The sequence below is a fragment of the Anolis carolinensis genome, chromosome 2, assembly GCF_035594765.1.
Source record: "Anolis carolinensis isolate JA03-04 chromosome 2, rAnoCar3.1.pri, whole genome shotgun sequence".
NCBI classification, from domain to species: Eukaryota; Metazoa; Chordata; class Lepidosauria; order Squamata; family Dactyloidae; genus Anolis; species Anolis carolinensis.
The window spans coordinates 61,558,798-61,577,900 of NC_085842.1; the positions used below are offsets into that span (position 1 = coordinate 61,558,798).

General features: G+C 35.9%; 1 protein-coding gene across 3 annotated transcripts in view; it reads right to left on the minus strand.

The window, feature by feature from the left end:
* Positions 1–1,446: 1,446 nt before the first annotated feature.
* Positions 1,447–19,103, minus strand: part of LOC100552577 (uncharacterized) — a 96,307-nt gene continuing 78,650 nt past the window's right edge. Inside the window, exons 28-36 of one of the 3 annotated variants that reach the window (XM_062969802.1) lie at positions 16,721–16,752; positions 15,186–15,208; positions 14,320–14,394; positions 12,837–12,964; positions 7,759–7,888; positions 6,451–6,591; positions 4,303–4,381; positions 2,342–2,453; positions 1,447–1,507 (exon numbers count right to left, since the gene is read on the minus strand). In XM_062969802.1, coding sequence (XP_062825872.1) covers positions 2,379–2,453; positions 4,303–4,381; positions 6,451–6,591; positions 7,759–7,888; positions 12,837–12,964; positions 14,320–14,394; positions 15,186–15,208; positions 16,721–16,752 — 683 coding nt within the window. In that variant the 3' untranslated portion in view covers positions 1,447–1,507; positions 2,342–2,378. Of the gene's footprint in view, positions 1,508–2,341; positions 2,454–4,037; positions 4,382–6,450; positions 6,592–7,758; positions 7,889–12,836; positions 12,965–14,319; positions 14,395–15,185; positions 15,209–16,720; positions 16,753–19,103 lie in introns of those variants that run through there. The other 2 variants (XM_062969803.1, XR_010002573.1) reach the window with 2 other exon arrangements.

The window sequence follows — 19,103 nt, forward strand, 5'->3', positions numbered from 1 at the left end:
TTATGAGTTATCCTCCCCAATTTTTTTGTAGCATTTCCCACAAATAGAAGAGTAATTTTTACAGCAAAACTATATATGATATAGTTTGTTGCTGGAGCAGATGGGAGAAATGTGATCTTTTTCACTTTAGTCAGAATTTTCAAAATTCCCAAATTCTGAATTCAGAAGTAAACAAAACCACCAAATTTGGCCTTATCTACATTTAGGCAATGAGGTTTTATTTTCTGTTGAAATCACCCATTCCAAACCTTACACTTATGATTTCAATCATTTTACGTACATTATTTCTGTCAGTGTGGGGTTCAAAGCGCAGACTATGAATGCAAATAATTATTTGCTTCTGTTCTGGCAATCCTAGTTGTGTATTTACAGAAGAAACCACTGTATAGTGTGCCATTGGTTTCTGTTGAGGTTTGATTCCTGGACTTTTAAGCTTTAGGGCTTAATGGGACAGCCTCCGTGCCTCGTACTCTTATCTGCTTTGGGAGATTGCTGTCTGCTTTGCTCTTGTCCTCTTTGAGGAACGTTGGGTTATCAGTGGTTCTCAACCTGTAGGTCCCCAGGTGTTTTGGCTTACAACTCCCAGATATCCCAGTTTACCAGCTGTTAGGATTTCTGGGAGTTGAAGGCCAAAACATCTGGGGACCCACAGGTTGAGGACCACAGGGTTAGTTGATTTTATGTGGTTTTTATTCCTGATATGTTTGGCTTCATGAAGATTGAAAGGGAGAGAAAGCAAGAGAGGGAGGGAGGCTGGAATCAGTACAATATGAAGAAAATTATGGTTTCTGCCTCTTCACTTTATCATTCCTTGCCACAACTGTGTTCTTCTCCAATTGATCTTTCTTTTTATTGTTCAATGAGAATATGCATGTATACATTATTTGTTATTTATAAAGTGCATTGTCTTATTTAGAAACACATAAAAATGGGGAGGGGGGTTGGGGGGCAGAACAGATTGGTAGCACTTCAATTGGAAAATCTACCTTGCGATAAGAGCATTTTCAGTTAAGAGCTTGAATGAATTAAATTTAATCAATGTATCATTGTATAGGCTAATGCATTTTAATCTTTATGAGAGAGTAACATGTGACAAAAATGCAAAAGGTGTGCTTGTGTCGGAGTATAGCTGCAGAATGAGGACAATCTAGGGAGAGAAAAGGAAATTACTTGCAGATTAAGGGTGAGAGCAAAATTTGGTGTGTTTACAAAACTGCATATAAGTAAGCAAAATCATGTTGCTAGTGGCCAAAGTACTATGAGCAATATGGGTACTTCTTATGAGGGAAATACTTACACTGCAGAAGTTAAAAACATTAAAACATATTGTATATATTTTTTAGAAATAAAAATGCCTCCAGCCTGGAGCAGTCAAATTCTTTTATAGCTTGTTTCCAATACTAGTTCTCAAATTTTCCTAAGTAGTTTAGGGATGGATTTGCTGCCTACCTTAAACTGGACAGTGGCCATCCAACTGTGAAGATACTTTTGCTGTTCAAAAGCTTTGCTATAAAGAAATGAACTGAGAAGTAAGTTTTTCACAAGGACTACGTTCAAGCAACGTTGGATGCTACTCAGCTGGCTTTTTCCAGCTGATGGAAAAATGAATAAATGTGTAGCTTCTTCAGAGCGTATAACTAAATGTAACCAGTGTCATGATAAAGCTTATGTATGTGCGGTGCGTGTGCTGCCTGTTTGCAAAGCAAATTATAGCCTCTGTGGCAAAAGCTGTGCTTGAAATAGTGCAGCATTTACTCAAGTCTGAATTTGCTGCTGTCTTGAAATGCAAGATTTTCAGAATGATCTAAGAAGTGCTGCAAAGTAGGGCAGCCCAATATTGAGTGTAGTACAACTTCTCCTTTGCATGTGTCATTGGGCATGCACAGGAGGAATGACAACAGGAATGTAGGTTACAGTTCAGAAGCACTTTGTTCCTTTCCATCGTGTTGTCTAATTGGACAATTGTGTTCAAGTAGTAAAATTACACTGGAAAGAACACAATTTTGTTTTGTTTTTAAGATGTGTCTTACGATGTTGATATCTTTGCGTATGTGTTTTATACACCTCCCAGAGAACTTTATTAGGTAATCTCAGAATGTAGTAACAGGTCTAAATCCAATTATTTACCTCAAACAGAGGGGACCTATTAAATCCATTTGAACTTTGGAAGTTAACACATATATAATTTCCATTAAATCAGTGGGTGTTCTGTAACTAGGACCCAATTAAATTTAAGCTGTTAAAAAGATACATAACCCTTCTGAACCACAAGCACTTAGGGCCAACCTGCATATACTGTTTTTAGATGAACATTTCTTTAGGTATGGGGGTTGTCAGTTACCAGGATTGATGAGGATCTGGAGTTTAACTGTCTTCCTTCACCCCAGAATACATGCTGTTGAAGTCCTGCTCAAAACTGCCTTTGAAGTGTTGTTCTGAAGACCTTTTACGTGCTGGTTGGGAAGAAAATCCCATATTGGTGCATTCAGTTAAATGTAAAAACACATTGAAATATTTTATCTAGTTTGAACCTTAGGTAGTAGGTGCTAATCCCCTAAATGGAGTTAAAGTATATTTTAACACTAAGTAATTTAACACTAACTATAAAGTGTTAACTAGAAAACACAGATACAGACATTTTGAGCTGCTGAATTCTTGCCCAAACAGAAAGGTCTTGCAATATTTTTAGAAGATGCTGTAGCTTAGAAAGAAAAGAGAAGAATTATTGGGCTTAAATTAAAGACAATAATGCTTGCCATAGCAATCCATAGATATTTTCACACAGGAGGCAAATAATGATGTCATAAAGTTTATTTTATTAATAAACAATGACAAAGATTTGTTGTTGTTTTTTCATTGAAATTGTTACTAAAAGAAACTGCTTTGTGTTGCTTCGTGGTAAATGTTAGAACTAAGGTCTCTAACATTGCCTTTATTCTAATGTAATTCAGCTGGTTTGCTAGGGAGACTACACATGATGGAGAACATAGTAGTACAGTGAAGAAGGCAGTCCCTTAAGATATGTAGGAGAAGCGACATTGAATTGTTTCCAACTGATAGCTGAAAAAAGAAACTAGTCAAATGCATCTGAAAAACAAAATCTTATACAAGGTAATTACTATTAACTAAGAGTACCTTTTTAAAAATGCATAGTATTTACCGATTTAGCACCATTGTTTCACTTTTTGTTTTGATATCAAATATTTGGGCTAAAGATCCAAGGACTAAGGTCTTTCTAGAACTAGTTAATGGGACACTGTCCTTGTGATTTCTTCACTGAACATGTACTAAGTCATCTTGAAAGTCTTCCAAACCAAAAGTACCAAATAAAAGCCAAATAGTAGACTTGAGCCAGCTGAGGTCTGGCGCATACAATTATTTTGGAGCTGGAAAAATGGATGTACAGGGATGGATGATCTTCACAAGATGAATACCTATCATTGTTCATATGGACGAATCAATTTTAGATTACTTGAGTTTAGATATCGCCAATAATGTATCAGCAGCAGTGAGTACCGATATCTACAAATTAGTCAGTAAAGAGAAAAAGAATGGACAGGAATGGACAATCAGCTTATTGAATGGATTGTCCCAAAACATGTGGTGCCCTCTCTAGACAAGAAACTGTATTTCAAAGGCTGCTTGAAATGACTTGTTTGTTGGGTTTTTTTGTTGTTGTTTTTGGGCGGGGGGCGGGGGGGAGTCGAAGAAAAATGGATGGAAGCAAAGAATGTGCATAGTTTTTAATGATGCACTAGAAGTTACCATTAGATGCACCTAAAGGATAAACACTATTTTACCCTTCCAGGAATCCAGGCTTTCTACAGCATTAACTATGATACATCTGCACGAGTAAGACTTCTTGGTTTAGCTGACTACACAATTAATCCATAAATAATATTTTCTTTAGTTATTAATATGTTATCAAACTAAATATGATTAAACTCAGAACTATTATTTATGAAATATTCATGTGATAAATCAATCAAAAGCAGCAAAATGTGCATCTTAAAAATAATTCATACCACAAAATGGAATAAGAGAGCTCAAATACTGGTGTTATTACTTGGCCAACCAACCGTGGGAACTTATTCAAACAATATGAGGGAAAACACAGCAGTGTGGGAGTAGGAGGTTGTACCCTCAGAACCTTGCTCTCTAGTGAACCCATGGAAGGAACAGAAGATACTGAAAGGATTCATAAACGAAGGCTGCTGAAAATCAAAGAAAAGACTAGTATGATCCCTACAAGTCTGACATGAGAGAACAAAGAATCTTTTCCTTCATCTTTGGGAAACGCACACTGAGTAACTTGCTCTCCAGAGGGCTCATAGGAGGAGTTGAAGATGCTGGAACTTGGTCATTCACTAAGATATATCTCCTGAAAGAGAGGGGAAGAGAAAGAAATGTTCAATTATTTTGGGGAAGTTCCAAAGAGAGTGGCAATGAGCCTGAAAAAGTGAGAGAATTAAAAAGAGGGACACATAAATGAATTTTTAACGCTTCAATATTTCATTACAATTTCTAATTGTATTATATCTGTCTACTAATGCCATGTTAAGCTTTGTTGTTATTTTAGTTTGTTATCAGTAGTGATGATCTCTGGGAATTGAAGCTTTATGAGGATGTACTGAGGACTTCATCCTCCAACAACGTTGCAGGAAATAAGTTTCTTGACTTATAATGCATTGTCTTAGTGCCATTGATTCCTACACACCAATGGCAATCATGAATTACCAGCATTAGGAATTATTGAGTTGGAATACTCAGGTAAAGTTTTGTTTCACATTCCAATATAGCAGTATTGTTCTGCATTTCAATTTTAAATCTTTCTCTGAGGCAATATAATTTCATTTTTCTTCTCTAAAGAGAACTCTGTTAACATCCTCCCCACTCTTTCTCTCTCAAAAAACAAAAACAAAAAAACAAAGGAATAGAAACCCAGAAAAGGATCTGAACTTTTCATGATTTTTATTTTACGGTGGTAAATTTGCCAGGTCAGTACAAAGTTTGACATGGGTTCTATCTGTTTACCATTGCATGTTGCGATGCCGGCCAAGCTGATGCTGTCTGCTGGAAAAGGAGGGGAGAGGGGTTTATGGCAAATGCCAGCAGAAAGGTAGGACTCACGTTGCAGCCTTAAAGTTCAGATCTTCATGTTTCTGTTGGTGCTATCCTTTTTCTCAATATCACGGGAGAAGTTCAATATATTAGTAATACTACCTGACACCTGCCAATAAGGATATTGTTTCTAAATTGTTAACTATGTTACTGTTAACGATATGCTGGAACAAACCCAACTGTTCCCACAGGCTCTAACTTGAGAGGAAAAGTCCAAATTCTAGACTTTCCCCTGACCCCTCCCTCCTGACCTTCAGTAAGAAAGTGAAAATGTGGCTTTGTGACCAAGCCTTTGGAGAACTGGTGCAATAGATAGATATGGATTGATGTGCAATGACTATTGGAATGGCCTGGACTACGTTTATGGATCACGTGATTGTGAACTTATTGTTTAAAATTTTTCCATTGTTTTAATTGTACAGTATTTTATAATTCCATTTTAAATGTTTATTTTATTGTACATTGTTTCTAAAGGCATTGAATAGTTGCCTATGTGTAAAGCCGCCTTGAGTCCCCTTCAGGATTGAGAAAGGTGGGATAGAAATGTCGTGAAAAAATAAATGTGCAGCAAGACCCTATTAAGGTGTCTTTGCCCCACATTACCGTGAATCAGCCCCAAGCAGTGTTTGGTCGCTATAGAGCTAATCTGCCTCTACATCAACCTAAGTGGCAAATGTAGATGGGGCCTTGGACATATCACAGATATGAGGGTGACATCATGTTTCTGTATTCCTCTTCTAGATTATTCTAATTATGATATGGTCTTGGATAAATTATCTAACCTACATAGGTGGACAATTGTGCAATGATCTCTAGATTGTAGAATGGAGAACAGACATCATTAGGTGATACTGGCCATGTGGTGGCTCTGTCAATCATCTGCCATCAGAGAAAGCCATATGGAACTTAATGCCATTTTTGATAAGCAGCCCTAAACAAATATGATGAGTTCTGCTAGTTCACATTTCCAGATTTTCTGAAAATAATATGATGTAGTACAATACTTTTATATTACAGTATCCAGCCAAGCCATTGTCTCAGTTCTGTTGTGCAATGCTAATGTTTCTTCCTTCAAGTAAGCACATTTATTTAGAATTTTCTAAAGAGAGCAGAAGTTATAAACCTTTTTGCTTAAGAACTTTTTTTTAAACCCTGAAAAGCAAACAAAAATGCATAGTGAAAATAAAAGTTCTTTCAACTTTTACAATAAACTATTATGGTGACTTCAGTAGCAGGAACAGTGATGTGACATCCACAAGGAAATAAAGATAGTTGTGAAGGTGGCAAAGGCATAGTTGTATGAAGATGACCGTTAGGTTTTAAACATACCCTTTTTCTGGGATTGATTTTGTTGGTTGCAAATTCTTCTCAATAAGCAGGCTGCTCATTTTACGTTCCTTATTCAGCTTCATCTTAGGGCAATACAGTTTAATGCCTAGGTCTTGTGTGGCTGGTGTTCCCCAGGCCAGCCTAATGTAGCACAAAGAGGAATTATTAAAAGACAAATCAAAGCACCATTCATGAGGATTTATGGCACATTAATAGAATAGACGGTTGGATTTCAGATGGCAGTCTGGTGTGTATAGTATAGATATCTGGACATAAGCCCCATAAGTGAAATATGCTTCCATGAAAACAAGAGTTGGATCAGACACTGTTACTTTTCTGCCTAATAAGGCAATTGTACACAACAGTACTTCATTATTTTAAAAGTATTTTCTGATCAAAATATGTCTCAACAAAAATGCTTTGGTCAAGATAGCATTTTTAATGAATGACCTCCAATGTGACAGTTATGTCTCTGTATATCAGGTATTCGGGAGCATTAAGTTGGCAGTCATATTCTGCTGGTAGGCTTTTCATGTACAACTGGTTGGTAACTGCATAAACACAGCATTTGACTAAGTGGGACTTTGTTCTGATAGCGCTTCTTACACTCTTACAAGCTTTGATGCATAATAAGCATAGAGGTGATAGAATGGATAGTTTTGATGAGCTTCAACATTCAGGAATAAAAAAATAAACCCAATGAACAGTCCAATACTCTAAAAACACAGGAAAGAGTAAGGTAGAACAAAGCAAATTTATAAACAAAAGAGGAAATGATTTCTCATGGTACTACACTGTGTTGTGAGGAATATATGATTTATGAACATGCTCCTTGTACAATGAATAAAAATCACCTTGCTATCTCAGGGAGAAAAAAATATCCTGCCAACCAAAGTTCAGTGTTTTTAGTTAATTCTAGAAGGACAGTTATTCAGTCTTTGTAAACAAGAAAGACAGAGTTATTCAATCTTCAAGACATTAAAAGGTGAAGTAGGACAAACAAAACAGGTGTTATTGCCAAGGGCTGGTAAAGATAAAGTTCTAAACTGAAGTTTGAAAAAAAGCTAAATGAAGAGGGGAAACAATTTAGTTGATATCCTTTATCTTCACTGTATTTGATACAACTACTGTTTCTAGTCTTCCATGCCAATAAGAATATAAATGAGTGTATCAGGTACTAGAATACCTGATATGCTCCCTTATTAATTTCAGGGAAAATGAAATTTCATTCGTATGAATAACTTAAGTATATTTTAAAACATAGTAGAACAAATAAACTTAAAAGTTAGGTAAATATGTTTCATTTACCTGTATGGGAAATCTCTGGGGAGCTTAATTATAGTTTCTTCCATCACAGTGTATGGATGGCTGTGTTTGTCGGGCTGCATCCAGGAAAACAAAGTTTCAGGAAGGCTTTCAGAAGGTTGTAGATGTTGATCTAGTTAATCAAGGATCAAGAGAATGAACACTTAAGGTATGATATTATTATCTTCATTCTTAAGGAAATATCCTTAAGTAGCAGCATCCTTATAATGGAATGTTTTGCTCCAAAAGACTTGCTGGCATCTATCATGGTATCTTTTTAGTTCTAGATGAGGGCCTTATTATTTATGAAGTCTTTTTGCATTTGTGTATTTGATTATTACTTATACTTAAATTTGCTCTTCATTTTATTGTGTGTATTTTTTATTATATGTATTGATTTTGTGGATTCATTTTATTGCTATGGCTATTTCTCAGCAGCACTAGAAACTGAACTTACTAGGACAGTCATACACAGTCAGATTTTTGTATCCACAGATTCCTTATCTATAGATTCAATACTTTTTTTAAAAAATCCAAAAAACAACCTTGATTTTGCAATTTTTATATGAGCAACGTCTTATTATTGTGCCAGTGTATATGATGGGACTTAAACAACCACAAATGTTGGTATCCACAATAGTTCCTGGAACTAAACTGTGACAGATACCCAAGGACCATTGTAATCCCATTTATGCTCTGTTATTATGAGTATTTGAGGTTTGCTTTGTAGTGAGTTTTTAAAAATTGTAATAATGACTGCATTACTAAAACAGCCTTTGCATTTTACAGTGGAACAGTCTTCTTCCAAAGAACTACCAGATTAAGACTCAACAAAACCAATATGACTGTAGCCAGCTATGGGAACTTGTAATATTTACATAGTGCTGCTTGCACTATCCCATGCCCGGCCCTTTTACTGCCTGGTCACACCCATTGTACTATGGCAATTGGTTTTGTTGAGTATTTTTTTGATTGAGTTTTAATGCCGCTGCTTTATATTCTTACATTTTATTGAATTGTGTTTTTTTTCTGGATATAACAATCCAGAACTGTTTTATTTTAATTATGTTTTTGCTTTGATGGATTGTTTTGTATTTGTGTCTATGGGCATTTTGTCCCATATGTTAGCCGCTCTGAGTCCTTTCGGGGAGATGATGGTGGGGTATTAGAGTAAAGATATTATTATATTATTATTGAAACCAGGTGTCCATATTGACAATACAAATATAGTTTTTGGAGCACTTCATGTAACTCCATGTTTTTTTAATGACTTAACAAGAAGCTTCAATTCAAGTGCACTTGTCACAGAGTGACTAGTATTCGTTCACAAGCACAAAGTGTAATAATCACACTTCTTTTAGATTGCTTTGGATAGCACACAGAAGCACAGTTTCTATCTTCTATCAAAATACTGTTATATATCTACTATATATGTATTGTCTGCTTTCTCATGGCAGATCTTTTCTTCAGGAAATGTATTTTTTAAATTTGTCAATGTCAATGTATTTTTTAGACTTGCTTTCTTTCCTTTGCATGCAACATTTAGCATGGATCTGTAGCCTGGGAAGCACATAAGTGTGCTAACACAGAATAAGCAATAGTTAAGGGCACCATTACAAGAAGGTGCCAGGTGCATGCAGTGCTGTATGGGTAATGTGCCCGCTAGGCATCTCATTCAAAATGAACATGTTGGTACAGAGTATGAGATCATGGATAGGAAATAGCTTGTCTTCAGGTAAAAAAAATATTGGTGATAAACATTATGACTGTATATACTGTAGCCTAGGGGAGTGAAAACTTTTTGACTTCTGTGATGCAAATGGACCTGGATTTTTCAGACATGTTATGAAGACATGTCTTCAATATAAGTAACCTGCTGTTTTGTTCATTTTTAAATCCACCTTGTAGCTTGACTTTATGAATTATCACTCATCTAAGTCCTGTTTGCAGTCAGTCTGTTTACATGAGCAAGCGGTATATACAGGTAAAACTACTGTATGTTAAAAGCAAAATCAACTGTAGTTTTAAAATATTCAAAGGGAAATTCCCAAAGTGCACACTTTTGTGTAGGCATATCCTGCTGTAGCCCTCTATCATTTCACAGATTCTCTGGTCTCTCTCTATTTTACTGCATCATTGTATAATGAGAACACAGCTTCTAAGGATTTGGGTATCAACAGTAAATCCTGGGGCCTAACTCCAACTGATAATCCACTATATTGCTATATAATGGAAAAGAGTTATTTTAAAAAAAATATAGAATACTGATTTTGCTTATATTGTTTGCCTATAGTGGCATGGAAAACATGTGTAACTGGCTATAAATGGCTACTTCTACAAATTTCAGCTGTCTTCAATGACCCTTTTTCATGACCATGCAATGGTAGGAACATTCCTAATGTTAGTATTCAATTACATACTTTGAGACTTTAGGATTTTGTGAAAGTTTCTTCACAGCCCTTTCAAGCCTCAATCTTTTTCTGATTTTTTGACTGCAGTCTACATTTGGATTAACGATTGAGCCAAGATATGGAAAATATTGAACTATTTCAATGTCTTCATAATTTATTTCAAAATTATTAAAATCAACTATTGTCATTATTTTTGTTTTCTTAATGTTCAACTGTAAACATGCCTTAGCAGTTTATTTCTTGACTTCCTTCAGTAATCGTTCTAAGTCATTGCTATTTTCTGTTAGTACAGTGGTATCAATTATATCTTAAATTGTTGGTGTTCCTTCAATTTTCAAGTTTTCTTTCTCCAAGTACAATCAAATATTGTGCCACACCAATTTATTTAAGAGTGACCCATACTTCTTTCATGATCTAAATCAAAAGCTTTGCTAAAATTTATAAAGCACAGACTAATTTCCTTTTGAAATTCTTTTGTCTGCTCCATTATCCAGCATATGTATGAATATGATTCCTTGAATCTTTTTCTTTCTTGAACCCAGATTGAACATCTGACATTTCTCATTCCATTAATGGTAAAATTTTGAGCATTATTTTATGGACAGTTTAGACATAAAGAAATTGGAGCTCATTCAGTCAAGAGCAAAAAAGATGATAGGGAAAACAACGCATATGAGGAAAGGGTGAGGGAGCTGGTCATGTTCAACTTGGTGAAATGAAGGCTAAGGGATGACATGATGGCACTCTTTAAATACTTGAAGGGCTTTCACAGAGATGAGAGATTAGGTTTTCCCTCTACTATCTCAAAGAGCAGAACTAGGTCTAATACTTTCAAGTAACAGGAGGAGCAGAGATCCCACTTCAGAATATTCCACAGCTGAGTTCCTATGTTAAGAAACCCCTTCCACTCCCACACCAATAATATACCATCCTGCCAAGTCATTCTCTCCTTGATTTCCAATTCACCAAAAATAAAGAATACTGGGACCAGAGAAAGAGGGGAGTATAGGGAAGATTTTGTAAGGGCACAGATGAACAGCCAAGCAACCAGTAACATGTAAGCAACCTGTTTTTCACTGTTCCTCACACAATGGGTAACTGAAAAATAATAATAATAATAATAATAAAACTTTATTTATACCCCGCCACCATCCCCGTCCCCAATGGGGACTCGGGGCGGCTTACATGGGGCCATGCCCGGGAAAAATACAATATAACACAATATAAAAACAACATATCATAATACAATTACAACAATACAATAAAGAATCATATACAGTACAACACAAAATCCAAAGAGCAATATAACAGGGCAGGCCGCACTGACACTCAGTTAAAACTCGGGGTGAGAAAAGGATAAGAAAAAGGATAAGAATAAAACCACAGGGAACTAAGGAAAAGATAGCAGACAGTCTAGAGGATAAATAATGGGGGCGTAACAAAAGCATGTAACAGTTACTCTCCGAAAGCACATCGGAAGAGCCATGTTTTTAGATCTTTCCTAAAGTCTGAAAGAGTGGGGGCTTGCCTGATTTCAATGGGCAATGAGTTCCATAAACGGGGGGGCCACAGCAGAAAAGGCCCTCTCCCTAGTTCCTACAAGGCGGGTCTGGGATAAAGGCAGTGGCGACAGGAGGGCCTCCCCTGACGATCGCAGAGATCGGGCAGGTTTATGGTAGGAGATACGGTCACGAAGGTAGGTGGGTCCCAAACCGTTTAGGGCTTTATATATGATGGTCTGCACCTTGAATTGGCACCTTGAATTGGGAAAAACTTATTATCAGAAGTAGGTATGGTTACAGAAACAAAGATTGTAATACCTTGTAGCTCTGCATTATCTGTAGCCCTAAAGTCAATGTCATCATTATAATCATCATCATCATAATCATCATCATCATCATCATCATCATCATCATCATCATCAATTTTCTTTGTTACCCATCTCTCTTTACAATGACGTACAACACAGTTAAAACACATTACCATAAAATAGATACCATAAAATACATACATACATACATATATATATATATATATATATATATATATATATATATACACACACACACACACACACACACACACACACACACACACACATATACATATACAAATACAGTCATAGTACAATGATTTAAACACAATACTAATAGAATGTAAATTTGAAATTCATAGTTTACATTTGACCGGGTAGGCCTTCTGGATAATGCCTTGTGGAATACAAGTTCTGAGAATTCATTTGCTTTTTATGCTTTACAAAGTTTAAGCAAAGAAATACCAACAAGAAAGTAAGAGAAGGATGAAAAAAATAAGCCAAGAGAAAGAAAGAAAAGACAAATCTCAAGATCTTAGCTATGAAGACGGAATTACTCAGCAGAAACCAAAACTGTGAAGCTGATTTGACAACAGACAAAAAAGAAAGCTTGGTGGGCTTAAATATCTGTGGTGTAGGATGAAAAGGGGGTTTCTTGCCAAAGTTACTCATCTCAGGACTTTCTGAATAGGATCTCTGTGCAGACAGAATCCACTGTGTGGAGCAAAGGGCTATGACAAAGAATGTAGATTTTGCTCAGACTGTTATACCATGGTGAGCTTAATTCATTTGTCATTTCTTATACCCCAATGCTTTACATTTGAGAAAGCTATGATAAGAAAAATCAATGTCATTACATTGTTGAGAGTTGGTAGGTGTGAAACAGTGGTTGCGTGAGCACAGCCTTTTGTTAAGCTCTAGCAGTATGCGTCGCTCCTCTGCTTGACAGATTAGTTCGTTTTGCCTCCTTCTCCAAGTCACTGCTCTGTAAAAAGGACAGCATGAAATGTTGATACGAATTTAATTGGCAGTTTATGTGGCATTCATGTCTAGTTTTTATTATTTTGTAAGTGCAGTTCTACAAGCGAACCAGAAGAGCCTAGATTAATATCTGTAGAAATTATTGTTTAGTTCAACAGTTCCTTATTTTGCATAACTAAGTTTTGACTGGGCAGCCTTCATCAAGTGAAACATTAATGTTCAAAACAGTAGTTGAACTAGTGTTAATTACTGCTAAACTTTAAAATACAAGAGTATTTCAGTTATTATTTCATCTGTTGATATATCTAGACTGCTGGATTATGGTATAGCTTCATATATAAGTCAAAGGCACGTTTGGAGGCCATAATAATGGACTTGTGGTTAAGTAGAGAGTCATTCTATGAAGATAGAAAAGCACCAATGCTGTCTTAGGAGGCCAGCTGCCACCACTTCTCTCTCCAAGTGTTCAAAAGGGCCAGAAGCAGCATCATGATAAAGAAGGTAGAGGCTGTCAGTGCATCTTTTATGTTGTCTGGAATTGACTAAGCTCTTGCCTTTCAGCACTACTCAGAGAAGATGATGGACATAGAATCATAGAATAATAGAGTTGGAAGAGACCTCATGGGCCATCCAGTCCAACACCCTGCCAAGAAGCAGGAAATCACATTCAAAGCACCCCTGACATTATTTGGTAAGAGTTAGGGTACATAACTCATAGTGATCTATGGATAAGTCAACCCAGCTTCTACATTATATAGGGCAGGTAGGTTTCAGTTGGATGTTATGTTTTCTGATTCTTAATTAGTGTTTAGTATTACAGAGGGCTGAGATCCTGCTAATGTAAAGGTCCAGGTGCCCAAGAGGGAGGATAAAGGTAACTGCTCTGGTGGCAGTATGAAGGAACTTTCCCAATGCCATCACATTGTCAATCTGTAGTCATTTTGGTCATGATGATCATTTTAAGAACTGCCTGCTGGGCACAGTTTGCTAATCTGCTGAAAAGAGTATTCTGTGAGCAAATACCAAATACATGGGGAAAACTGGGTCCACATGGATTTGAAACATGCTTCACAGGCATTAGAATAGCTGCATGGAATTGAACCATGCTATGTGAACAGATGTTGCATTGGGCAGAAGTTCACTCCAAAAAAATAGACATGTACTTTGTGTGCTTAACAGGAAATTATCTCCATCAGTAATAATTACACTTGGTGTCACTCACTTTGTCCTTGATCCTGTGTCTTTTTCCCCATCCACTGCTTGATTATGTCCCCAAGTTCCTTTCCCAAAATTTAGATAGACTCATACTGAGCATACTTTTGAACAGAAAAGTGGAATACAAAATGTAAAACTAAATACCTTATAATATCTTTTTCATGAGACAATTCATAATGTTCCTTTTCCTCTTGCTTGGTCTTCTTTCTTGAAGTAGGTCTACGAATTTTTAAAAAATCTGATTTTAACTAATTTCAGTGTTTATGTAATAACAGAAATACTTGACATCTGAAGGAATTATATTCATATAGTGGTTTATAGATCAACTGTTTATAATGCACTCGGATTGAAAAAACGTATCAGGAACATTTTCCAATATAATTTTCATCTTGGGTCAAAATTTAGACAGCACAATAAAAACTTAAAATATTATCCACTTTATCATTCAGCTTTTTAAACTGTTTTTATTTTTTGAAATGTCATTCTCTATATTAAAGATAATACGATAACAACAACAACAACAACAACATCTATATGGACTTTGTAGATATCCCCTTTTTTCTAAAGCCTTTCACAAATACTCGGTGTGCCCAGAAAATGTTCAAAGATATCTTCCAGTAAATCTAAAGGCACACAGACTTTACCAAGAACAATTCCACCCATATTTGTATTGTGCACCAGTGAAGGGTCCCATTTTCGGCAGCACAAATGTAATAGTTGAAAGCAAAACACATGAAAAAAATTGAGGACATTTGTCAGGCCCATTTCCAACAAATTGCAGTGAGTGGTCACTGACACACAAATGTAGGAAAGGAGAGCTAAAAATAATCAAAAAGTGTAGATATAGGTTTGAAAAATTCATATAGTATGGTCTCCATATCTACAGGGGATATGTTCTTGAATTTATTTTGGATTCAGGAGATTGTGGGTAATAGGAAACTATATTGAAATTAATTATCCCACAAAAGGTACTGCCTCTAGGATTTGCTAGGTTCTCCAGGGTGACATACCTTTTTTCATAAGGTAAGAAATCCTAAAAGAGAGGGAAACACTTCATGAATGAAAGATTTCAACATTATAAAACAATATGTATGTTTATGGCTTCTTTAGGTATTGAAACAGCTCCACTGGCTGCCAATAAATGTCCGTACCCAATTCAAAGTGCTGGTTATTACCTATAAAGTCCTAAACAGCTCAGGTCCAGTCGATCTTTGTGATCACATCTCCTATTACAAACCTGCACAAACTTTGCGATCCACTGGGAGGACCTACTCTCGTTCCCACTCTTGTCTCAAACCCGATGGGTGGGGATGAGAGAGAGGGCCTTTTCGGTCGTGGCCCTCCAGCTCTGGAACTCACTCCCGAGAGAAATCAGATTATCCCCTACATTGATGTCTTTTACATAAGCTTTGAAAAGGTTTTCAAAGTCGAAGGTTTGAAAAGGTTTCAGTCAAAGGTTTTTTCAAGCCACCTTTGACTGAGATGAACAGCTGATTGAGTCCCTAACTTTCCCTACATCCCAGTCTTCTGCACCTTATCACAGAAGTTTGTGATTAATTCTCCTAATACATTGCAAATTATAATAATTCCCCCTCCAAGATTGTGGATTGAAGTGTCATGATATCGCCTCTGTTCAATGGCCATGCTTTTATTCTGTGAAGCTGTGTTTTAGAGTTGATATATTAATCTGTTGTGATTGTTATGTATTTTATATTGTTTATTTTATACTGTGTATTTTATACTGCTGTATTTTATTGTATGTTGTTGGGCTTTGTCCACATGTGATGGGGTGGGATACAAAAATGAAGTTATTATTATTATTATTATTATTATTATTATTATTATTATTTACATGAAGAAGGTAATAATAAAAACTTTATGAGGAATAATTTGACGCTCCTTAGAAAAGATTACAAGAGGTCTTCAAAAAGTCTCCACACTTCTATATATTTTTGTTGGAAAGTGAGGGTGGGAGAACTAGTAATTGGTTGTGTCTAAGAATGTTCTGTGATTAGTACATCTGGCAAGTTATCTGACCTTGTAGTTTAGTATAAAAGTTGTCATGCTTTGGTGAATATAGCTGCGAAACTTATAAATTGAACCAAAGATGAACAATGTTGTGTCATATGCTTTTGTGGGCAGAAGGTGTGCTGGGAGCACAAATTCATCTCCACATATGCGCTCAATATGGGGATAAAGTTCTCTTTTGTAGAGTCATCTATGAGTGGTTTGAAATGTTCAAAATGGTCATACTAGTGTGAAGGCTGCAGATGTCCAGCTATACCCGCAAACACAAGAAATAAAGAAAGAACCCTGGAACTGATTCAGTGTAATCAATGGCTATGTGCTTAACCAAAAATATGTTTTGCTGATGGCATTACAAAAATTAGTATGACACTGGAAAATGCATCACAAAAAAAAATTCTCAAGAAAATCAGCCTACACACAAAAGCAGACACATAAAACATTGTATCCAAGACTCTTTGAAATGTATCATCAATTCTATTCTTTTGAATATAAAGACAAAAACATAAATATATCATACCTTAGTTCCAAGTGGAGGGCATATTTTTTGACCTGGTGTAGAAAAAAGGGGGAGGGGCAAGAAATAAAATTGTATATTTATTGTCTTAAGCTATTCCTAAATAAACATCTGATTCAAGAATTTCATTAGTTATCTAGTTTTCTTTCAGCTAGATAATGCCTTTTTTGAAGCCCCTTTGACATTAGAGGAAATATTTGATTGTGGGGAAGGTGGGCATGCCTAAGATTTTGTTCTGTGTTATTTCTTTATTACACAGGAAAATATTTTAATGTTACTGAGATTAATGTTATTTTAATATGCTGCACAAAAATAGATTTTAAAAGCTCATATGGACTATGTCTGAAAAAGAATCAGAATAATATTTTATAATGAGAACCCATGTGGAATCATATATTTTCTTGAGGTCAATGGCAACATTAAATCGTAATGAATTTACAAAATTATGCGGAAATGGTATCATACATATACAAATTTTATCAAGAAAATATCAAATAATAATTTATGATAATTGTTAAAGTTATGACAAACATGAGACTGATTTAAACAAAATTGCATATCTAATTCTGCACAGTAGAGTCCACATATTGTAAATAGTATGGGTGAAGTGTTATATGTTTCTGTAGTGAATAGTGTCAAATTATAATGAAAACCTGAATCTGTATCAATATTTTGTTGGACTCTTCCAAAAAGCATTAACAGCGCCTGAAATGATAGCTATAGTCAAATGACTGAGCAATCTCTACAATTCTAAAGGAGCTGAAAACAATTTAGAAAATTGCATAATATCAATAGGGAAACAAATACAAGAAAGTAAACAAAAAAGAATTTATGGGTTTATTTTTGAATGATTTTTCCTTCCATTTTTCAAAATTCTCTTTGCCAGAAATTAAATGGAAGATAATGTATTATAGAGGTGCACAATAATAAGGCATCAGGAGTGGGGGGTTTATCTTGGTTTGAAGTACATTTCATTTGGTTTACCTGCTCTGCTTGAGGAGGATGTTGTCAAACTGGTGGAGACAAGCCTTTATTTAAATAATTTTATCTGTCATTAAACCTGATGCACTTTATGTTACATCACAATGGCAAAAGTGGTGTCATTGCAGTGTGATATTAATGTATGTTATTACTAGCTCCCTTTTGTTTCCAGTAGGAAGGGTGCGGTACACATGTATTAAAAGGGACAAGCAGATAGAAGGAGGAGGAGGAGAGGGAGGGGGAGGGGGAGGGGGAGGAGGAGAGGAGACAGAAGGCATGATTCTTGCAGCCCAGGAGCAAGCCATCAGAACAAATGCAATTAAGGCCAAGATCGAAAAAGGAGCTAATGACCCAAAATGCAGACTATGCAAGGAAGCTGACGAAACTATTGATCATATCCTCAGCGGCTGTAAGAAAATAACACAGACAGACTACAAACAAAGGCAGAATGATGTGGTCCAAATGATTCATTGGAATCTATGTCACAAGTACCATCTACCAGCAGTAAAGAACTGGTGGGAACACAAACCTGCAATGGTAGTGGAAAATGAGCATGCAAAAATGCTGTGGGACTTTCAAATCCAGATTGACAGTTTTGGAACACAACATACCAGACCTCACGGTTGTGGAAAAGAAAAAAGTTTGGATTATTGATATCGCCATACAGGTGACAGTCGGATTGACGAAAAACAACAGGAAAAACTTAGCCGTTATCAGGACCTCAAGATCGAACTGCAAAGGCTCTGGCATAAACCAGTGCAGGTGGTCCCTGTAGTGACTGGCACACTGGGTGCCGTACCAACATTTGGAAACAATAAACATTGACAAAATTATGATCTGTCAACTGCAAAAGGCCACCTTACCGGGATCTGCACACATCATCCGAAAATACATCACACAGTCCTAAACACTTAGGAAGTTTTCGACTTGTGATTTTGTGATGCGAAATCCAGCATATCTATCTTGTTTGCTGTGTCATACAACGTCGTTGTGTCAATAATAATAATAATAATAATAGGCCTTCTAAGATCTGGAGGCTATAGAATAGGGTGATAGTACATATTTCACCCCTAACTGAATGCTCAATTTAATTGTAGAAGGCAAAACAGAGGGATTTCATGCACAGACTAGACAGTAATGGGGTTCCTTAGAAATAAAAATGCTCTTTTCAATATTTTCATCCTCAAAGAGAAATGTTAAGTTGAGGTACACTGTTCAGGTAACTGTTCAGGCTCAAATTGAAAAAAGCAGTCGTGTTATTTAGAAATGCAAAAAATATTCTCAAATGTTCTTCCTTTCTAAGGGGAAGAAGTGTATTGAGAAAAAATATCAACTATTAGAAGACTTTTTGTCATTAACATTTAACAAAACAGTCCAAAATGTATAAAATATTGAAAAATATATA